Genomic DNA, 21622 nt, shown 5'->3' with positions numbered 1-21622 from the left:
GACATACAGTTATGCACGGTTCCAGCTATTGAATCTCTTCTTCACTTATGCATCACTGCTGTATGCTTTGGGCCATTCAGCCTCTCATTGCTATGCAATTTTACATGGTCACAAAGAGGTTGAACAGCCTAGAGCAGTAGATGCTGACCATGCAAACTGCCCTGATTCCCCATCGCACTTGGCGTACTCTCTCTACGGGGTGGTGGGGATCAGGCCAAGTGCCAGTGCATGTCAAGTATCACTGTATTGAAGCTTACCTCATGTGTTTATTACAGGCTTCTCAGGTGGGCGACTCTAGAAAATATTCATTAGCCGAGGTACAAGTTCATTTACTGGAAGCCAACAAGTATGCGCCAAGGTTTGGAGACACGCAGTACTATGGGTTTGTGCAGGAAGATAACAATCCTGCAGCTCTTGTCGGCACTTACAGTGGACGTGTGCTTTCCATTTCGCCCTCGGATGGAGATTTTCCAAATGTAAGTCTACATATATTATATCTATTATTATTTTTTTTACTGCTGAATTCACACAATTAGCTTGTGTTTTTGGTTTGGAACATTGACAGGGTGATTGAAAGGTTAGCTGTGCACTCACTGCGGCACCACTGCATAAGTTGGCCGCCGGGTAGTGCTGCCATTAAGAATATCTGTAATTTACATTACCAGTATCTTACTATGCATTTACCCGACACCCTTTCTCACTTCAACCCTCCCCTCCTGGTGCCTAAACCTAACCCCCCCTCCCCCCCCCCCCAACTGTAACGACCACTAATGGGTTTGGTCCTCTCTTCCTACTCTACTTAATATTTAGTAGCCAATCGGTTACTAGTAACGCATCGGGTGCCCAACTTTCCACCTGGGTGCCCGATACTTTCTACAGGCATCTATTACATTCTTGCCAATTCCCATACCCAAATCACCTGCTTCAAGGTTAGTACCTTTGTAACTCACAGCACTGTATTCTACTTTATTATGCACGAGGTATAAAACCCATTTCCTTCTTGAGAACTCTAGATGGAACTTACTTTATATGAAGAATCTAAGCCTGATTTAGTAAGGTTCTATGGGGTAAATGGGGTAAACAGTGGCTGGATAGTTAAGGGCTCTGCCTCTGACACAGGAGACCTGGGTTCAAATCTCGGCTCTGCCTGTTCAGTAAGCCAGCACCTATTCAGTAAGGAGTTTCTTGGGCAAGTCTCCTTAACACTGTTACTGCCTACTGAGTGCGCTCCAGTGGCTGCATCGCAAGCACTTTGAGTCCGACAGGAGAAAGGCGCTATACAAATACTGCAATTATTATTATAAATTCACAAAGGAATGGTAAATGTGATTGGAGCAAACATAGCATGTTAAGTTTACTGCGATTTGCGCAATTTACATTGGAAATTATATAAATCCCGATATTGTGCAATCTGCACATGGTTATTATACTTTTGTGAACGTATCCCTATGATGATTAACCTTATAAAAGGATATAGGTGATCCTACACACCTGGCCTGAGTTTATTAATAATGGATTTTATCCACATGGCAAAAAGCCAGTCTGTCCTAAATTCAAAAAGTCTGACTATGGGAATGCATGAGACTGTAGCCCCCACAACTGAAAATTCACTGACCTTGCAGCAACCTTCACCATATAATAGCAGGTACAAAGACTGAATTTGAATTATAGGTGCCTATGGGGACCAGACAGTCCAACCCAAAGCTATGCCTTTGTCATACAACTGGTAAACTGGGCACACTTAAGGGGCCCATACACTGGTCTATTTCAGCCATTGATGAATTGATTGATTTGCGGCTGATTTCGATTGATTTGATCTATCTGACAGGATGGAAAATCTAGGTCGATCTGCTGCTGGCAGCAGATCAATGGCCCATAGAGTTGCATTGGATCTAATGGTGCAACAATGCATTTAGATCGATTGTCAATAGATTTCCAATATATTTCATTCTGAAATCTATTGGAAATCTGTTCCTACTGTGTGGCACACATCAGACAGATTCCTATGAGATTTGACCTGACAGGCATCTGACAGAAATCTATCTGATGGTCGAATCTGCTGCAAATCTATCAGTGTATGTCCACCTATATCTGTTTAGTTTTGCTGAATTAGAAACATCTGAGCTATATGTGTAAATTATGGGTTGTCCACACAAATATATAATTATTATTTATACAGCGACAACATCATTTGCAGCGCTGTACAGTGTACATGGTGTTGCCACTTAACTGTCCCTCAGAGGGGCTCTCAATCTAATCCCTACCATAGTTATATGGCTATGTATGTATTGTGTAATGTATGTATCGTAGTCTAGGGGGAATTTAGTGGGAAGTCAATTAACTTATCTGTATGTTTTTGGGATGTGGGAGGAAATTTGAGTGCCTGGAGGAAACCCACTCAGACATGGGGATAACATACAAACTCTTTGCAGATGTTGTCTTGGCTGGGATGCGAACTGGGAATCCAGCAGATGTACCTTTAATAGTGACTTAGTAAAATGTCTAAACTTACACATTATATTGAAAAATATAAAATGCCTCCCCCCAACAGTGGAACCTCTAGCCATATGCCCACTGTGCATGCTGGGATATCTGGCCCCTTCAGGCACTTATAAAAAAAATGCAGGACAGGTGTGCAGGGTCACTTATGCTGCCCAGTGATATCCTGTCCTAGTAAGTCAGGGTCAATATATTATTATATATTTTACTGTAATTTAGTATTTAGAAGCTCTTTTATTTTTGTTTCCTCCCTGCAGTTATATTTCGTTTTTATCGTTTTCAGGGAACCAATCCTCGGATCCATCTTACTTTGGTCTCACAGTCAAATCATAGCCAACTATTCCACTTAACACAAAGTGGTCTGCTTATAGCCAAAGCAAACCAGCTGCAAGCATCTGAAAACTATCCCCTAAAGGTACGCTTTACATCTACAGAAACAAATGTACAGCTGTGCAAATACACCGCCGAGAAGAACAAGAGCATGCTTGTGTAGCTATATGTCCAAGCCGCCACAACATTTGGCAGATCACTTTACTAAGGGACAACCATGCATACAGCAGAAAAGCTTTGGCAAATTTATGAGGGCATTAAGTTTATTGTTTCTAATAGCAAGGCAAGCATCATGGTTAATAAGTTGTTAAACCTCGTACACCCGCTTAACAAAAGTTGGCTGAAGTGGTTGTTATTAGATAATCAGGCATGTGTAGAGAGGCTTGCGACCCCTGAGCAATCCGTCCAGCGCATAAACTCACCGCCTGCGATGGCCAATCCCCTTGTGCACACCGCTTCCCTAATGACGTCACACAAGCGCCACTCTGCCCCCCTCTCTCCATAGCAACATGGTGCATTGTTAGCTACACAGCTGCCTCACGTCTGTATAGCCTGGGCCAGCGATTTCACCTCAGGCAACTTTAGTAACAGGTGTGTACATATCTTTATACTTTGCAAAGCTGGGCATACACAGATCTGTAATGACCTGATAGGGTAAGCCGATTGATTCTTCCTGACTGATTTTTATTGATTTGAGGTCATTAATCAGTTTGATATATGTTGGGGCAATAGATATCTGGCAGATTTAATGAAAGTGATCAAATTGGCCTGAGAAATTACTGTGTATGCCCGCCTTAACGTGAAGGTCCGAGGTGAATAAAAATAAAAAATCTACTTACCTCGGGCTTCCTCTAGCCCCTTGGAGCCCTCCTGTGCCCTCGCTGCAGCTCGGCTCCCGGCCAGTGATCCGGGGTTTCCTCTGCTACAAAATGCCTCCTGCACTCCAGCTCGAGACTCACAGAGTCACACTGACGTCATCCGGACTGTACTGCTCTGGCGAGGTCGGCATCAGCACCTGAGGGGACCGAAGCTGCGACTAGGGCACAGGGCAGCTTCCAGGGGCTGGAGGAAGCCCCAGGTAAGTAGATTTTTTAATAATCTAGGACCTTTCCCTTTAATGCATTTGTATACAGTAGATGTTATTAATAGAAGATATCCAGCTCACATTCTGTTTTGGAGCTTATCCTGGCAAAAATGATACAATTTGATTGTATAGTCTTAAGATCGCTAAACAAAGTACAGTACAAAAATACGATTTTCCCATTTTTTTTTTATAAAAAAATTAAGATTTGTACAGAAAACCCTAGTTTTATTTTTTCTTTACAATTCATATCCCCAACTGTCCCTAAGAAGAGCTCACACTCTAATCCCTACTATAGTCATAGTTTAATGTCTCTACCATAACCAAAGACATTTTTTTCTTTGTCATTTTACCGTATTTGTCTGGCATATTTTTGTATTTAATTTACACAAGAATTGTACTAACTCACCAGCATCCACTTAAATGTCATTTCTTCTGTTATCCATAGATTATTGCAAGAGATGAGGAATCTGGAGAAACAGCAAACTGCACAGTGACAGTGAAAGTTTTGGCTCATGGCCAGGCAGGTAGGCAATTTTCCTAATTTCAGTGTGAAGGATTTTCCAGTTTCCTTGATTAAGCTTTAGTCGTATTAAATGTCCCCATACACGCTAATAAGCTATCCTAACCGCATTTGCTGTGTGTCAGGGCCAATTGTGGGAACATGTCAAAAGAAAATTGGGAGCAGGGTCTAATATAACTACTTTTGGTCTCATTTGCATCCCCATAATTTATTATTATTGATTTATAAAGTAGCAACATATTCTGTGGAGCTGTACAAAGTAAGAAACAAATGGGGTAAATAATAATGCAGACAATTGTATACACCTATATGCAAAATACAGAGTTGGTACAAAATACAGAATTGTTACAAAATACAGCACAAGTATTTACAGTGACAAAAGTAACACGATGAATAAAATGTATAGCATATTCCAATACACAAAAGGTGACAGAGCCCTGCCCTTGCAAGCTTACAATCTATAGGAATAGGGGGAAAGAAGAGGCATGGTAGTATACAATAATCATACCTAGAGCCAGTGTGTTTTTATGATATCTAGTAGGAGTGGAATGGCCTAAGGTAGAGCATATGCTTGTTAGAGAAAGTAAGTTTTAAAGATATCAAAGGTTGGAGAGTGACGGATGTGTTATGGGAGGGCATTCCAGAGTAAGGGTGAAGCAAATGCAAAATCTTGTATACGTGACTGCGAGGAGGTAATTCTAGAGAAGGACAAAAGTAAGTCATTTGCAGATCTGAGATTGTGATTGGGTTGGTATCTGGAAACGAGTGAGGAGATGTACAGGGGGGAGAGACTATGGAGAGCTTTGTAGGTTAGGGTTAAGAGTTTGAATTGGATCCTCTGGTTAATTGGTAGCCAATGAAGAGCATGAGAGAGAGGAGCAGCAGTGGAAGTACGAGAAGAAAGATTTACTTTAAGGGGCCCATACACTGGTCGATTTCAGCCTTCGATCGATTGATTGATTTGATCTGACAGGATGGAAGATCTAGGTCGATCTGCTGCCAGCAGCAGATCGACCTAGATCTTCCATCCTGTCAGATAGATCAAATCGATCGTTCGACCAAATCGATTGATCCAAGTTGCATTGGATCTAATGGTCTAACAATGCATTTAGATCGATTTTCAATAGATTTCCAGTAGATTTAATTCTGAAATCTATTGGAAATCTGTTCCTAGTGTGTGGCACACATCAGATAGATTCCTGTCAGATTCGACTTCACAGGCATCTGACAGAAATCTATCTGATGATAGAATCTGCTGTAAATCTAGAAGTGTATGGCCACCTTTAATTTATAAAATATTGGTTCCTGGTTTGCATAGTCTGATGCTATACAAATTTGATTCACAAGTAGTTTAGACTGATAAATTAAATCAATCAAGTATGGTAGCTTTACGATAGATGAAAGCTATAGATTCTTGATCTAGGCATCAATTCAAAGTTTTGAATAAAATAATCTGTTTATGATCCAATAGGGCCAACTTTAAACTCCATTTTCTTAAAAACTGTACATAAAGTACTCAATATTAATGAGATTCAGAAATAAGCAATTTCTGACGTATGTATTTTAACTCGGAAGTACCGGATTATGATCAGAAACGTGAAATTCAGAGTCTCACAGAACTCATAAACTCATCTTTACTAATATAATTGTAAGTACTAAACAAGTAATATTAAGGAGATATCATTTGTTTACCTGCTTGAGTGGTGTATAGCCAGTTTTAGTTGATCTCCATCCTTCCGCCATATGTTGGTCAGTTTTCTGAAGGTTGCCTGTTAATGTAAAAGATAAAGTCAACAATATCCTTATCAAAATATCTAATTATTGTATTCTTCAGCGCCCCGAGATCCATCCGAACCAAGAGCCATGTTCACCATGCCAGACCTCCCCATAATCGCTGCAGGAGTTGGAGTTCTTGGATTATTGTTTGGGTTGCTTCTGTTACTATTAATACGGATAGTGAGGAATCATCGACAGCATCAGCAACAGATGAGTCAAACATCCCTTGTCACAGAAAAGCATCCTACTGTGGTATGAAAGCATAGTTTTATTAACCTGAACCCAACATAGAAGACATCTACTGTATATCCAATTTGACTAACCAGATGTTTAAGATATGTAGGAATTGCTTTATTTTGATGTATATTTACAGTTTTACATTCAGTTTCAGTATAATCAAAACAAAAAGGTTGATTGAGGTAATACCTTTAATGGTTAACTGTACATGGTTTTCTAGCAAACTTTCAAAACCTTAAGTTTCTTATTTAAAGAGAACCCGAGGTGGGTTTGAAGAATATTATCTGCATACAGAGGCTGGATCTGCCTATACAGCCCAGCCTCTGTTGCTATCCCAAACCCCCCTAAGCTCCCCCTGCACTCTGCAATCCCTCATAAATCACAGCCATGCTGCTGACAAACAGCTTGTCAGAGCTGGCTGTGTTTATCTCTATAGTGTCAGTCTGCTGCTCTCCCCCCCTCCTGCAGAACTCCAGTCCCCGCCTGCATCCCTTCTCTCCCTGCTGATTGGAGGGAAGGGACGGGGGAAGGGACCGGAGCTATGCAGGAGGCGGGGGAGCAGCTGAGACTGACACTACAGATGTAAACACAGCCTCACAGCACGGCTGTGATTTATGAGGGATTGCAGGGTGCAGGGGGACCTTAGTGGGGTTTGGGATAGCAACAGAGGCTGGGCTGTATAGGCTGATCTAGCCTCTGTATGCAGATAATATTCTTCAAACCCACCTCGGGTTCTCTTTAAGCAGGATACAGAACTGAATCAGAACCATACAAAAGTGGATGTTACATACACAGGCTTATACAGTGGAGGAAATAATTATTTGACCCCTCACTGATTTTGTAAGTTTGTCCAATGACAAATAAATGAAAAGTCTCAGAACAGTATCATTTCAATGGTAGGTTTATTTTAACAGTGGCAGATAGCACATCAAAAGGAAAATTGAAAAAATAACCTTAAAAAAAAGATAGCAACTGATTTGCATTTCATTGAGTGAAATAAGTTTTTGAACCCTCTAACAATAAAAGACTTAACCTCCTCAGCGGTATGGACGAATATATCCGTCCATCACCGCCGGGGGTCGCCGCTCAGGCCCTGCTGGGCCGATTTTTGCAAAATAAAAAGCAGCACACGCAGCCGGCACTTTGCCAGCCGCATGTGCTGCCTGATCGCCGCCGCTCTGCGGCGATCCGCCGCGAGCAGCGGCGAAAGAGGGTCCCCCCAGCCGCCCGAACCCTGCGCAGCCGGAACAAAAGTTCCGGCCAGCGCTAAGGGCTGGATCGGAGGCGGCTGACGTCCATGACGTCACTCCGCTCAACGCTATGGCGACGATGTAAGCAAAACAAGGAAGGCTGCTCATTGCGGCCTTCCTTGTTTATTCTGGTCGCCGGAGGCGATCAGAATGACGCTTCCGGAGCGCCCTCTAGTGGGCTTTCATGCAGCCAACTTTCAGTTGGCTGCATGAAACAGTTTTTTTTTACTTTAAAAAAAACCCTCCCGCAGCCGCCCTGGCGATCTTAATAGAACGCCAGGGAGGTTAATACTTAGTGGAAAAACCCTTGTTTGCAAGCACAGAGGTCAAACGTTTCTTGTAATTGATGACCAAGTTTGCACACATTTTGGGAGGAATGTTGGTCCACTCCTCTTTGCAGATCATCTCTAAATCCCTAAGGTTTCGAGGCTGTCTCTGTGCAACTCTGAGCTTGAGCTCCCTCCATAGGTTTTCTATTGGATTAAGGTCCGGAGACTAACTAGGCCACTCCATGACCTTAATGTGCTTCTTCTTGAGCCACTCCTTTGTTGCCTTTGCTGTATGTTTTGGGTCATTGTCGTGCTGGAACACCCATCCACGACCCATTTTCAGTTTCCTGGCAGAGGGAAGGATGTTGTCGTTTAGGATTTCACGATACATGGCTCCGTCCATTTTCCCGTTAATGCGATTAAGTTGTCCTGTGCCCTTAGCAGAAAAACACCCCAAAAGCAAAATGTTTCCACCCCCATGCTTGACAGTGGGGATGGTCTTTGGGGGTCATAGGCAGCATTTTTCTTCCTCCAAACACAGCGAGTTGAGTTAATGCCAAAGAGCTCTATTTTGGTCTCATCAGACCACAGCACCTTCTCCCAGTCACTCACAGAATCATTCAGGTGTTCATTGGCAAACTTCAGACGGGCCTGCACATGTGCCTTCTTGAGCAGGGGGACCTTGCGAACCCTGCAGGATTTTTATCCATTGCGGTGTAATGTGTTTCCAATGGTTTTTTGGGTGACTGTGGTCCCTGCTAATTTGAGGTCATTCATTAACTCCTCCCGTGTAGTTCTAGGATGCTTTTTCACCTTTCTCAGAACCATTGACACCACACGAGGTGAGATCTTGCGTGGAGCCCCAGAGCGAGGTCGATTGATGGTCATTTTGTGCTCCTTCCATTTTCGAAAAATCGCACCAACAGTTGTCACCTTCTCTCCCAGCTTCTTGCTAATGGTTTTGTAGCCCATTCCAGCCTTGTGCAGGTCTACAATTTTGTCTCTGACATCCTTGGACAGCTCTTTGGTCTTTCCCATGTTGGAGAGTTTGGAGTCTGCTTGATTGATTGATTCTGTGGACAGGTGTCTTTTATACAGGTGACTAGTTAAGACAGGTGTCCTTAATGAGGGTGACTAATTGAGTAGAAGTGTCTAACCACTCTGTGGGAGCCAGAACTCTTAATGGTTGGTAGGGGTTCAAAAACGTATTTCACTCAATGAAATACAAATCAGTTGCTATCCTTTATTTAAGGTTATTTTTTCGATTTTCCTTTGGATGTGCTATCTGCCACTATTAAAATAAACCTACCATTCAAATGATACTGTTCTGAGACTTTTCATTTCTTTGTCATTGGACAAACTTACAAAATCAGTGAGGGGTCAAATTATTTCCTCCACTGTATATAATTTTTTAGGCCCGCTCAGCAATCTGACGCCATGTTATTTACTCACACAGAATCTTACCTTCTTTGAAATGTAAAATTACCTCATCACTGCTTATGCCTGTCAACCATGAGGGAATTTGAAAATACAGGCAAACACAATCAATAAGCATGTAATTGTAATGAATGCGAGCAGACCTGCAACACCAGCACTACTCAGAAAGAGGAGGGCTCACCCAGCAAATCGTATCCTAGAAAAATGTAAACACTGGATGGCCCTCAGTGTTTACATTTTTCTACAATCAATAAGCAACTGAACTATCAGCCAAAGAACAGTAACAGTAACTAACAGATTGGCGTATGTGAAGAAGTCAGGCAGAGAGTTTGTGTTATTTTGAAGTCTGTCAGGACTTGCCACAAATCCAGGTTTTATATTCAGATTGTTCTCTAGGGTCTCTATCTAAGGTCTTTTCCTAGGGTCTGGAAAACTTTTCATAAATTTGTGTTCAAATGTCTGCTTTTCCTTCCCAGATTTGAAATGTGTCCTTAAAATGGTAATTCTCATGTTTTGTACATAGAGTTGTTAAAATGCTGTCCTACTGGGGTGTCTCTACTTTTGTGCTCCACTGTGTAGTCTCTTTCCTAGTGTTTGATTGAGTCTCTTTCCTAGTGTTTGTTTCCCCAATGTATAACATTGTCAGGACAATGTCTGCACTTTATAATAATGTGGTATATGGTTTATAATAATAATGTGGTATATGTAACAATAATCACATGATGTACTATACATGTGTGGCAGGGCCCAGTAGAATCTGGTACTGGCAGACACAGAACATTTATATTGTGCTTTTTCTCCTGGAGGACTCAAGCACCAGAGCTTGCCCAAGGTCTCCTACTGAAATAGGTGCTGGCTTACTGAACAGGATGGGCCGAGATTCAAACCCTGGTCTCCTGTGTCAGAGGCAGAGCCCTTAACCAGTACACTATCCAGACACTGCAAGCACGACAATCAATATGCACCACTACACTGTGGACCACAAAATGAGGGACACTCAATAGGACTACATTTTAACACTCAAGTCCACAGTGTAGTCTGGACACAGTCTATGGCTAGATTTAACCAGTCCATTTTTTTTTATTTGGCAACTGTGTCCTGACAGACTTGAAAATAACAGACTTTGGCAAAATGCTAGCAGATTTTGGTGTAATTGCCTTCTTAAAACAGAAGGAAATTTGCAACAATTCAGTTATAAATGAACATTTGTGGTTCCCTACAATGCACACCTACTAAATATGCAAATTATCCCTTTCCGCCCTTGTTAAGCCAAGCAAGCATCCAGAACCGCTGGTTTATAGCAAGCCTATAGCTTTAAGTTTTACACAGCCATACCAAACCCACATTAACAAGGGCGAAAAGGGATAATTTGCATATTTAGTAGGTGTGCATTGTGGGTAACCACAAATGTTCATTTATAACTGAATTATTGCAAATTTCCTTCTGTTTTAAGAAGGCAATTACACCAAGCTTTGCTTTTTTAGTAGGAGGGCTTTTTGGTTCCTTTCATCCCCCTATACATTCCTAGTAGTTTGGGTCACCCTGAGCTGCTTGGTTACTCTGTTGTACTCTAGCAGATTTTGAAACGCAGCTTGAAACGCTTTTTCTGCAGCGTTTCAGCTAGCATTTTGCGGTTTTGTGAAGCGTTTTTGGTGTAGTAGATTTCATGTATTGTTACAGTAAAGCTGTTACTGAACAGCTACTGTAACAAAAAACGCCTGGCAAACCGCTCTGAAGTACCGTTTTTCAGAGCGGTTTGCGTTTTTCCTATACTTAACATTGAGGCAGAAACGCATCCGCAATCCAAAATCTGCAGCAGCCCGGGAGTATGAGTTTCTGCAAAACGCCTCCCGCTCTGGTGTGCACCGGCCCATTGAAATACATTACCCTAGCGGATCCGCACCCGCAAGCGGATCGCAAACCGCAGCAGAACCACTCTGGTGTGCACTAGGCCTTTCTGTCTGAACTGTTATTGATTGTTACTGTTCTCTGGCTGGTATTTTAATTGTTTATGGCTTGTGTTTACATTTATAGTTGTGATGTCTGAATTATATCAATAATATAATCATAAAATCTTCTTTCATTGCGCTGTACGATTTATGGAGGAGTGCTGCCCCATCGACATAGCAGCCAAGTCTCTTCTACCAGGGGGGGCATGGTACACATGCCAATAATATCAAAAATATATATTGTATCGATTGGCGAGGAGCATGGCTAAATAGTATGGAAGAGAGGATGGTGTCAGGATGGCACAATCTGATCCATATCCATTGGCTAAATACAGTGGGTTGCAAAAGTATTCGGCCCCCTTGAAGTTTTCCACATTTTGTCACATTACTGCCACAAACATGCATCAATTTTATTGGAATTCCACGTGAAAGACCAATACAAAGTGGTGTACATGTGAGAAGTGGATAGAAAATCATACAGCATTCAAAACATTTTTTACAAATAAATAACAGCAAAGTGGGGTGTGCGTCATTATTCGGCCCCCTGAGTCAATACTTTATAGAACCACCTTTTGCTGCAATTACAGCTGCCAGTCTTTTAGGGTATGTCTCTACCAGCTTTGCACATCTAGAGACTGAAATTCTTGCCCACTCTTCTTTGCAAAACAGCTCCAGCTCAGTCAGATTAGATGGACAGCGTTTGTGAACAGCAGTTTTCAGATCTTGCCACAGATTCTCGACTGGATTTAGATCTGGACTTTGACTGGGCCATTCTAACACATAGATATATTTAGTTTTAAACCATTCCATTGTTGCCCTGGCTTTATGTTTAGGGTCATTGTCCTGCTGGAAGGTGAACCTCCGCCCCAGTCTCAAGTCTTTTGCAGTCTCCAAGAGGTTTTCTTCCAAGTTTGCCCTGTATTTGGCCCCATCCATCTTCCCATCAACTCTGACCAGCTTCCCTGTCCCTGCTGAAGAGATGCACCCCCCGAGCATGATGCTGCCACCACCATATTTGACAGTGGGGATGGTGTGTTCAGAGTGATGTGCAGTGTTAATTTTCTGCCACACATAGGGTTATGAATTTTGGCCAAAAAGTTCCATTTTGGTCTCATCTGACCAGAGCACCTTCTTCCACATGGTTGCTGTGTCCCCCACATGGCTTGTGGCAAACTGCAAACAGGACTTCTTATGCTTTCTGTTAACAATGCCTTTCTTCTTGCCACTCTTCCATAAAGGCCAACTTTGTACAGTGCATGACTAATAGTTGTCCTATGGACAGAGTCTCCCACCTGAGCTGTAGATCTCTGCAGCTCGTCCAGAGTCACAATGGGCCTCTTGACTGCATTTCTGATCAGCGCTCTCCTTGTTCGGCCTGTGAGTTTAGGTGGATGGCCTTGTCTTGGTCGGTGTACAGTTGTGCCATACTCCTTCCATTTCTGAATGATCGCTTGAACAGTGCTCTGTGGGATGTTCAAGGCTTTGGAAATCTTTTTGTAGTCTTATCTTGCTTTAAATGTCTCAATAACTTGATCCCTGACCTGTCTTGTGTGTTCTTTGGACTTCACGGTGTTGTTGCTCCCAATATTCTCTTAGACAACCTCTGAGGCCCTCACAGGCGCACTCTATTTAGTCATTAGCACTCATCAGGCAATGTCTATAGGCAACTGACTGCACTCAGATCAAAAGTGGCCGAATAATTATGCACACACCACTTTGCAGTTATTTATTTGTAAAAAAAATGTTTGGAAACATGTATGATTTTGGTTCCACTTCTCATGTGTACACCACTTTGTGTTGGTCTTTCATGTGGAATTCCAATAAAATTGATTCATGTTTGTGGCAGTAATATGACGAAATGTGGAAAACTTCAAGGGGGCCGAATAATTTTGCAACCCACTGTACTTAGCGACTGGAACAACATGACCCCGGAGAAGTTGAGCCCCATCATAAATATGGAGGATGTTTTGGTGTATGGGGAAGTTACATCCTAAGGTTAACAAGGTGTGTGTGTAGGTTAGGGTTTATTGAAAAGAAAAATTGGACTTTAGCATTGGTGCCTGGAGTTCAGCTTTAAGGTGTGCACAGAAATTAAATGCTTGAAAGCACTTTCAAGCCTCGTACACACATACAGCTACTGTGGCCTGCATGGACTGGTGACAGTTCAGAGCTTAGTGCTATACAGATGCCTTGCTATCCTAGAAGAGGGACGATGCATGACAGAGCTGCTTCTGGTGGGAAGGGTGAGGTGGAGAACAATGCGCTTGGGGGTCATTGGTGTCAAAGTCAGGGGGCTCCATTACTCCATGCTAGATTCTCGGCTCAGACAGTCTATAACTGTGGCTTTGGCCAAATTTAGACCAGCTTGTGGACATATCTTAACCCCAGTAAGGCCCCGTTCACACTTGCGGTTTTGTCAAAACCGCACCGGATGTCCGGACCGCACCGGAGCCGGACCGGACCTGATCCGCACGGTTCCTATCCGGATCCGGTCCGGATCCGGTCCGTTTGCATCCGGTTTCCGTGCGGTGTGAACACGGTTGCGGTCCAGATCCGGTTTCTTAAGGAGATACCATCCTGTTAATACCTGGGGTCTGGGAGGTCAGCAGAAGGGTCTGGGGTCATTGTTGGAGACAGGTGGACGTGTGGAGACCATCCGTGGATACAGAGACTGCAGTTGGGACCATGGATCCAGGCATTTTTTACTCGTAAAACTGGGAATTCTCTCCTTCCTGTTGTTCGCCTCCTCGTTATCAGACATCAGACATGTTGCTGCCAAAACGAGCTCCAGCATGAAATCGCTGCTGCCCCACTCTTTGAACGCTGGGCCCATGTGGTCCCCATCCAAAATGCATAGGAAGTGGGGTAGAACGTCCGGTTTTTGTAGCCAGTGTGTTGTGCGCTCTCCGGCTCTCATTGCTTTGTATTGGCCGGATGGTGCAGTCCGGCTCCGCTCCGGATACGGCTGCCGGAGGAGCCGGACCAAAAAATAGCGCATGTTGGAACGGACGCCGGAGTCCGGATCCGATCCGGTCCAGCTTCGGCAGAACGGACGCATGTGAACGGACGCATAGGCTTTCATTGCTATTGCCGTGCGTCCGTTCCGTCCGTTCTGCAAGCGGTCCGGCTCCGGCACGGCGATTCCGGACGGCCACCGCTAATGTGAACCGGGCCTAAAGCCTCTTCAGTTCATAACAAATGAGTAATATTTTTTGAAAAACTCAGTCAACTAGGGTGATTCTTATCAGACAAAAAAATAAAATAAAAATAAAATAAAATCGGTGAATGTCTACAGGATTGCTGGCAAATAATAAAGAACCCTCCCCTGGTCACTGCATCTACTGAAAACAGTATCTAATCTTTGTATTGTCCAAATGATCTTGTCATGCCATAGATTGCCATGTCTGTGGGTCAGTTGGCATTTTATTTGTATCTGGGAATCTAAATCTCCTTTGGCAGCTGGAAGTTGCAAACAAGAGTGGTGCATTTATCCAGAGCAACTATGGTTGAGCTTTTGAATGCAGGAAGGAGTTTTGTAGCTGATAACTGTGCTCGGTTTTCTTTTGTGTCTGTCAACACTACTGTGCTTCAAATTATAAGAATTACAAAGGTTTAGGCAATCTAATGGCCAAAACTGTCTCTTTGTTCTCAGTACTTTGTGTGAATGCTAATTTATATCTATTCTCTCTAATGCTGCAACAAAGAGATTAAAGTGGTTCCAACAGGTGAGTATTGGTGGGGAGGAAACACAATTTGCAAATGTTAAGTGATATTAACAGTATCAATACAAAAAACATAAGAACAGTGTTAACAGAAACACACTCTAAAAGCTGGGTTTCTGTTGAACTCTTTTGTTCCCAAGTTCCCAAAATGCACTTGTGACATTTTTCTTATGGCAAGAAAAATTACATTACAGACTGAATTAAAGACACCCTAAACTATATCTCTTAGTCATTGTGTACTGTATTTAATGTCATTCATGTAAAGTATGTCTGTTCATACCAACAGTGGTTAGGATTTAGGATTAGGATTTTCCAATTTTCAATTTTTTTTTGTTTTGTTTTATGCTTTCATAAGCATGTTTTAACCCTTTGAGCTCCACTATGAGATGCATCTTGGCAATAGCTGTCAAAGGGTGTGATGCACTGACTAGCAGTAATATTGCTGTGAGGAGACAACACACAGCAATATTACTGGTACTACTGCAGCAGCATACTGGGAATTACGCTATTAAAGCGACCCGCGGGACTAGAGTACCTCAAGCGTTGCGTTGGTAACGTGCGTTAGTAACACACTTTACCGTACCAGTGCTCGAATTACCGTGGGTCTCGCTAATAGCTTAACTTGCGGAACAGTACTGAAGTAGTACCAGTAATATTGCTGTGCGCTGTCTCTACATGGCAATATTAATTCTAGTTAGTGCATTAAACCCAATGACACTTACAGAGATCCATCTAATCAATCACTGTCAAAGGGTTAAAATAAACAGTGTCAGTTTATGGTTGCACCAACAATACATAGGAAAGTTTTAGGGAAAAGGGAAAAAACCAAAAAAACATACCTAAGCAGAAGGAAGGCTCTGGGTCCTTTAGAGCCTTCCCATTCTCCTCACCTTCCCCGCGTACCAGCGCTGGATCCCCAGTTCAAATCTCCCGCCGCGGGAGGCTTTGGGAGCACTCAGGCTCCCAGAGACGGGCAGGCTCTGTGCTGCAAACAATGAGAGAGGGCGCTCAGCAGTATGGAGCTCGAGAGATTCCAAAAACTCCCAAAGCCCACCAGAAGTGGAAGAGAGAAGCAGTCTTCGACTGATCAGTTGGAAACTAACGAAGGAGCCTGCGAGGTAACGCGGGCACCGTGAAGAGACCGGGAAGGCTCTATAGGACCCAGAGCCTTCCCTCTCCTTAAGTGAGTATATGTTTTTTTTATTTTTAATTCCACTTCAGATTCTCTTTAAACAGTTAAATGTGGAGGGAAAAAATGTGCCAGGAATAAAAATAAAAAAAATGCAGTATTTTACAATACATGTGGTCAGAAATAGCCATGTATGTTGAAGTGAACCTGAGGCGAGAGTTATATGGAGGTCGCCATATTTATTTCCTTTTAAGCAATACCAGTTGCCTGGCTGTCCTGCTGATCCTCTACCTCTACTACTTTTAGCTACAGACCCTGAACAAGCATGCAGGAGATCAGGTTTTTCTGACATTATTGTCAGAATTGACAAGATTTGACACTACTACAGCCAAATAGATCAGCAGGGCTGCCAGGCAACTGGTATTGTAAAAAAGAAAACAAATATGGCAGCCTCCATATCACATTCTCCTCGGGTTCACCTAACAGTGATACAAAGTAGGTCTGCAAATGAGAAATTTAAATGAACATTTTGTTGTTTAATCTTGACAGGTTAACCCCAGCAAATCTTTGCCTCAGGGGGAAGAGCAATGCTACCAAAATGCAGCCTACAGTGAGGGCCCTGAGGATGAGAAGCCTGGCCAAGGGCAAGATAAGGGGGTGTCACCTGGCAGGGGGAGCAAAAGCAAAGAGTCAGGCAAGACAGATGCCAATGCCAGCAAACAGCAGAAAAGGACACCGGCTGTGGCTGTGATTTCACCAGGGAACCAGTGCCTGGGAAGCTCTCCATGCAGAAATAGACTGGAACTGGCAGGTAAATACTCCTCCTGCGCTTACAAAGCAGATCATCCCAGATCCATTTATAACACTTCCCTGTTTAAAATGAAAGCAATATATTTTACAATGCATTCCTTTGTAGTTTATACCTATTGAATGCAATGTATGAAATACTAAATGAACCTTGCACTGGTTTGTTTTGGATGTGGAAGCATTTTATTTATTTCCTCCATCAATCACAAACCTTTCATTTTCTGTAGCTGAGCCTCTGAACAAATCGCCATGTACTCCCCGCCAAGATGGAACCACAGCAGCGGAGCTTCAAACAAAAAAAGTGGGGGTTACCCAAGCACTGGTAGTCAATGAGGAAGTGAACGTGACTCATCTGAAGCCTCCTACAGCTGAGGACAACAGCAGCTGTCATCAGCCAATCAGTGACTCAGCCACTGATGCTAGCCGGGAGGTACCAGAGAGCCAGGATAGTTCAGGAATGTGGCCTGAACCTCCACAACTACCCCGACTGCCTATTGTGGTAGAAGTGAATGAGGAAGTAGTGTCAGAACCTGACGGGGAACTGAATGGTCATCCACCATTGGGCAGTGAGATTATCACTCCTGGCTCACTCATGCAACTAATGGACGACTCAATTGAATGTTAATCCATCTAAGCCTTGTGAATGAAGAGAAAAATTGCTGAAACAGAGAATGCGTGGAATAACCTGCCTAAACACTGTGGGCAACAAGAACTTTTCTGCCACCCAACAACTATGTATTAGGCAAAACATTACAATATATGCCTTGGTACCATCCACCCAGAAGTGAATTAGGGCTGATGTTATATGAGGTACAGGAAGATACGACCTACAAAATATGTACAGTACAGTCTTTCTATTTATCTTTATATAATTAAGACATTTCACAGACCGTACAGAGTAATACCAATTAATAGTTCAAGTAAACCTGTGCATTATTGGGCATTGCCAGCCTTTGCAAAAGGAAACAGGTGCAGTCACGTAGGGGATCGTTCAGTAGGTGGGATCCTCCACTTAGTTCTCACCAAATACTAAAAATATTCATTATTGTTACAGATGCAGTTTCTAGCATGCCTTTAACGTCCAGTTCATGCTTCAAAGCAGAGGAGTGCATAAAAACATTGGATTATGTGTTGTCAGGAACTAGTTCTCCATTTACTTTTTTCTCAGTTGCCAGTCTGGCATCATCTATTTACAGGGCGATTTTTTTTACCTTTTTCCTAAAGTCCACAAAGGGTTAAAAGTAATTAAAAGTATCAAAATACACCATATCCCCAAAAAAACAAAAACAAAAATTTTTTTTTATTAATTAAAATTTAGGGGTCAATTCATAAAGCATTCCCGCATGCGGTAATGCTCAAAACAGGTGACTTTACCGAACACTTAGCAAAATGTCAATTCATAAAAGCTGTTACCACATGAAAAGCTGAAATTCCTGAGCAGTGAGGTAAATTACCTCCTCAACACATGTCAGTAAATGTCAATAAATGTAGATTCATAAAGATTAGAGCAGGCGGTATTCTCCGTGCCATTACCGTCTGTTTTGAAAAGGTGATAAGAGAGCGATAACAGCAAAGTTAATGGGGACACATCTCCCAGGCAGCAGCAGCGAGGGTGGAAAAAAGGGCTTCCCAGAATACCCCAGGCTGTGTTTTTTAACCTCTTGGGTACCTGTTTCAGATATATTTCACATCAGAAAGCCTGCATGTGTAACATTTCTTTAAATTCTTCTTAGCTGTGGCAATTAAATAGATTGTTTAGAAAGACTAATAGACAGATTCAGCACAGATTCAAGGCAAACAGAGGCAGTATAAAAAAAATGCACATCTAAAGGGAAGTTGGGGATGCCTCTTTTATTGTAACGCTGTCTCTGCACGGAGAAAATTTATCAACTCAGGCAGCTTCTCATGTTACCGCAAGCCTGGTTCGGGAAAATACAGCATTTCTATCGCAACTGTAAAGATTTTTATGAATTAGCACACAAAAGTCTAAAATACCGAATGCGGTATTTTCCCAACAAGATTTTTATGAATGACCCCATAGTGTGACAATTTACTTCTATTTTTTTTTCTTGTGCTGCTATTTTCTGTTGCAAAATGCCATCGGATTATCTGCTTCCATTGCTTTACTGCCACTTTTGCATTGGTGCAGCGGTGAACGATGGATGCAGATGGCAATACCAATACGGTGTACTGTAAGAAGAACAGAAAAGAAAATCATATTTGAAAATCAATGTGGGATATGAAGGTGGTGTCACGATTTCGCATACGTCACAGGTGGATTTGGTGAAATTTTATTGCATGAAATTACTTTTTCATGGTTACTTTTTAACCAAGGTAAGCAGAAATGACCCCATTTTACTGATTAACCTGAATGAGGGTAGCTATTGCATTGTCTTTTTATTAAGGGGATGACCAAATAGCACCATAAGTCACCTCACTGTGTTATCCTTCCCCACCTATGCTGCTATTCTATGCCACTAAACTGATAGCTAAAGCAAAAAGTCCAGGTCAGCACACCAATTCAAGATGCAGAATGCTTCAATTTATTGCCTCATAAGCACATGGATATGACCATTGTTTCGGGGCCACGGCTGGTCCCCTTCCTCAGATAGTGCAAACAAACCTATCGCTGCACTATCTGAGGAAGGGGACCCGCCGTGGCCCGAAACAATTGTCATATCCATGTGCTTATGAGGCAATAAATTGAAGCATTCTGCATCTTGAATTGGTGTGCTGACCTGGACTTTTTGCTTTATCTAAATGACCTTGGGTACTTGGACGCGGTGCCCACAGGTTGCAGCACCCATACTTTGGTTACGGTGTGCCACCCCTGCACTATAACTGCATAAACTGATAGCTAATGTTGCTCATGTGTAGCAGAGTTTACAGAGAATCATACGGTTACTTCGATTACCTGATCAACTTGTAATGTTCTGATTGGCTGTGACCACTTCCTGGTTTAGCAAACATCATGACCAGGAACTCAGAGCCTTGCAAATCTATCATCTGATCAAAATGATCTCTTGCTTGTTCATGAATTCTGCTACACTTGAGCAACATTACTGAAGCCTGACAGAAAATGATACCTTGTTTACCACTAAATAATACGAAATTAATCTGAAAAGAGGACTTATGAAAAGAACATAGTCTGCTGCTAGCACTATTCCAGAACTCATTTTTGTGCAAACAGTCAAAAGTCTGTACTAAGTATAATTAATATAAGTAACTTCATTTGTATAAGAACATTTTTCAATCAACTCACTTATCTTTATATACTACATAGTACGGTATTCCCATAACAAAATGTGACACTACCAGTTCAAGCAACAGTTAAGAAATCAATGCCGATATGCACAGTGCTCTATCCCAGAGTGGCCAATCCGATTTGAGTTGTTAGACTAAATAAGCTGTTTTACTGAGTCACAAACTGAAACTGCAGAAGATCTGAAAAAATAAAAGCGTTCAAATATAAACTAAATAAGGAGCTTAAAGGACCACTATCGCGAAAATCGTAAAATGTAAAATACTTGTAAACATACACATAAGAAGTTTGCTTCCTAGTCCAGAGTAAAATGAGCCATAAATTACTTTTCTCCTGTGTTGCTGTCACTTACAGTAAGTAGTAAAAATCTGACATTATCGAGAGGTTTTGGACTAGCCTATCTCCTCATGGGGGATTCTCAGGATTTTACTTATTTTCAGAAGCACTTAGTGAATGGCAGTCACTCCGTCCAACTGCCAAAAAAAGATGTGCAGCGAGCAGTGAGGCTAACCAGCATATTTGTATAAATCCTTTTCAGGGAGTGTCTTTATAAAGAGTGTCTTGCTAAGAACTCCCCATGAAGAGATGGACTAGGCCAAAACCTGTAAGTTCTGTCAGATTTCTACTACCTACTGTGACAGAAACATAGGGGAAAAGTAATTTATGGCTCATTTTACTCTGAAAAAAACCCAAAGACCATACTTCTTATTTGTATGCGGTTACTAGTATTTTAAATGTTACGATTTTCGCAATAGTGGTCCTTTAAGCATTAGTTTACCTTTGGCAAAGATGTGAGCCTTGTCGCAAAAATATAAAATTATTTCAGCACATTATACAACGTGTTTTGTGGACTATACTGTCCACTCCAACAGGTCAGTAAAGTGCCTGCTGCAGGAAATCGTTGCATTAGGAGTCCCTCCTCTGCCTGACTGGTTGCTACAGGTTACTGTCATATAGACATTATTGGAGAACTTGCCATAAAAGAACTGAATGAGTCCTACAGTCCTGTTCATAGGGAGGGCATCCCGCATGGGATTATGACCCCCACCACTCTGGATAGCGTATAGAATTAGGTTATAGAGTTGGGCCGAACCTCCGATTTTAGGTTCGCGAACCGGGTTCGCGAACTTTCGCGAAAGGTTCGGTTCGCGTTAAAGTTCGCGAACCGCAATAGACTTCAATGGGGATGCGAACTTTGAAAAAAAAAAAATTATGCTGGCCACAAAAGTGATGGAAAAGATGTTTCAAGGGGTCTAACACCTGGAGGGGGGCATGGCGGAGTGGGATACACGCCAAAAGTCCCCGGGAAAAATCTGGATTTGACGCAAAGCAGCGTTTTAAGGGCAGAAAT

General features: G+C 42.4%; 1 protein-coding gene across 3 annotated transcripts in view; it reads left to right on the top strand.

The window, feature by feature from the left end:
* LOC137563468 (cadherin-related family member 5-like) overlaps positions 1-19500 on the top strand; it is a 64439-nt gene extending 44939 nt beyond the window's left edge. The window contains exons 11-17 of one of the 3 annotated variants that reach the window (XM_068275931.1): positions 276-476; positions 2783-2914; positions 4359-4437; positions 6268-6461; positions 15056-15076; positions 16752-17013; positions 17237-19500. In XM_068275931.1, the coding sequence (XP_068132032.1) occupies positions 276-476; positions 2783-2914; positions 4359-4437; positions 6268-6461; positions 15056-15076; positions 16752-17013; positions 17237-17634 (1287 nt within the window). In that variant the 3' untranslated portion in view covers positions 17635-19500. The remainder of the gene's footprint in view (positions 1-275; positions 477-2782; positions 2915-4358; positions 4438-6267; positions 6462-15055; positions 15077-16751; positions 17014-17236) is intronic. The other 2 variants (XM_068275933.1, XM_068275932.1) reach the window with 2 other exon arrangements.
* Positions 19501-21622: the final 2122 nt, after the last annotated feature.

The sequence above is a fragment of the Hyperolius riggenbachi genome, chromosome 3 (assembly GCF_040937935.1).
Source record: "Hyperolius riggenbachi isolate aHypRig1 chromosome 3, aHypRig1.pri, whole genome shotgun sequence".
Lineage (NCBI taxonomy): Eukaryota > Metazoa > Chordata > Amphibia > Anura > Hyperoliidae > Hyperolius > Hyperolius riggenbachi.
This window is presented reverse-complemented; position numbering and strand designations above follow the sequence as displayed.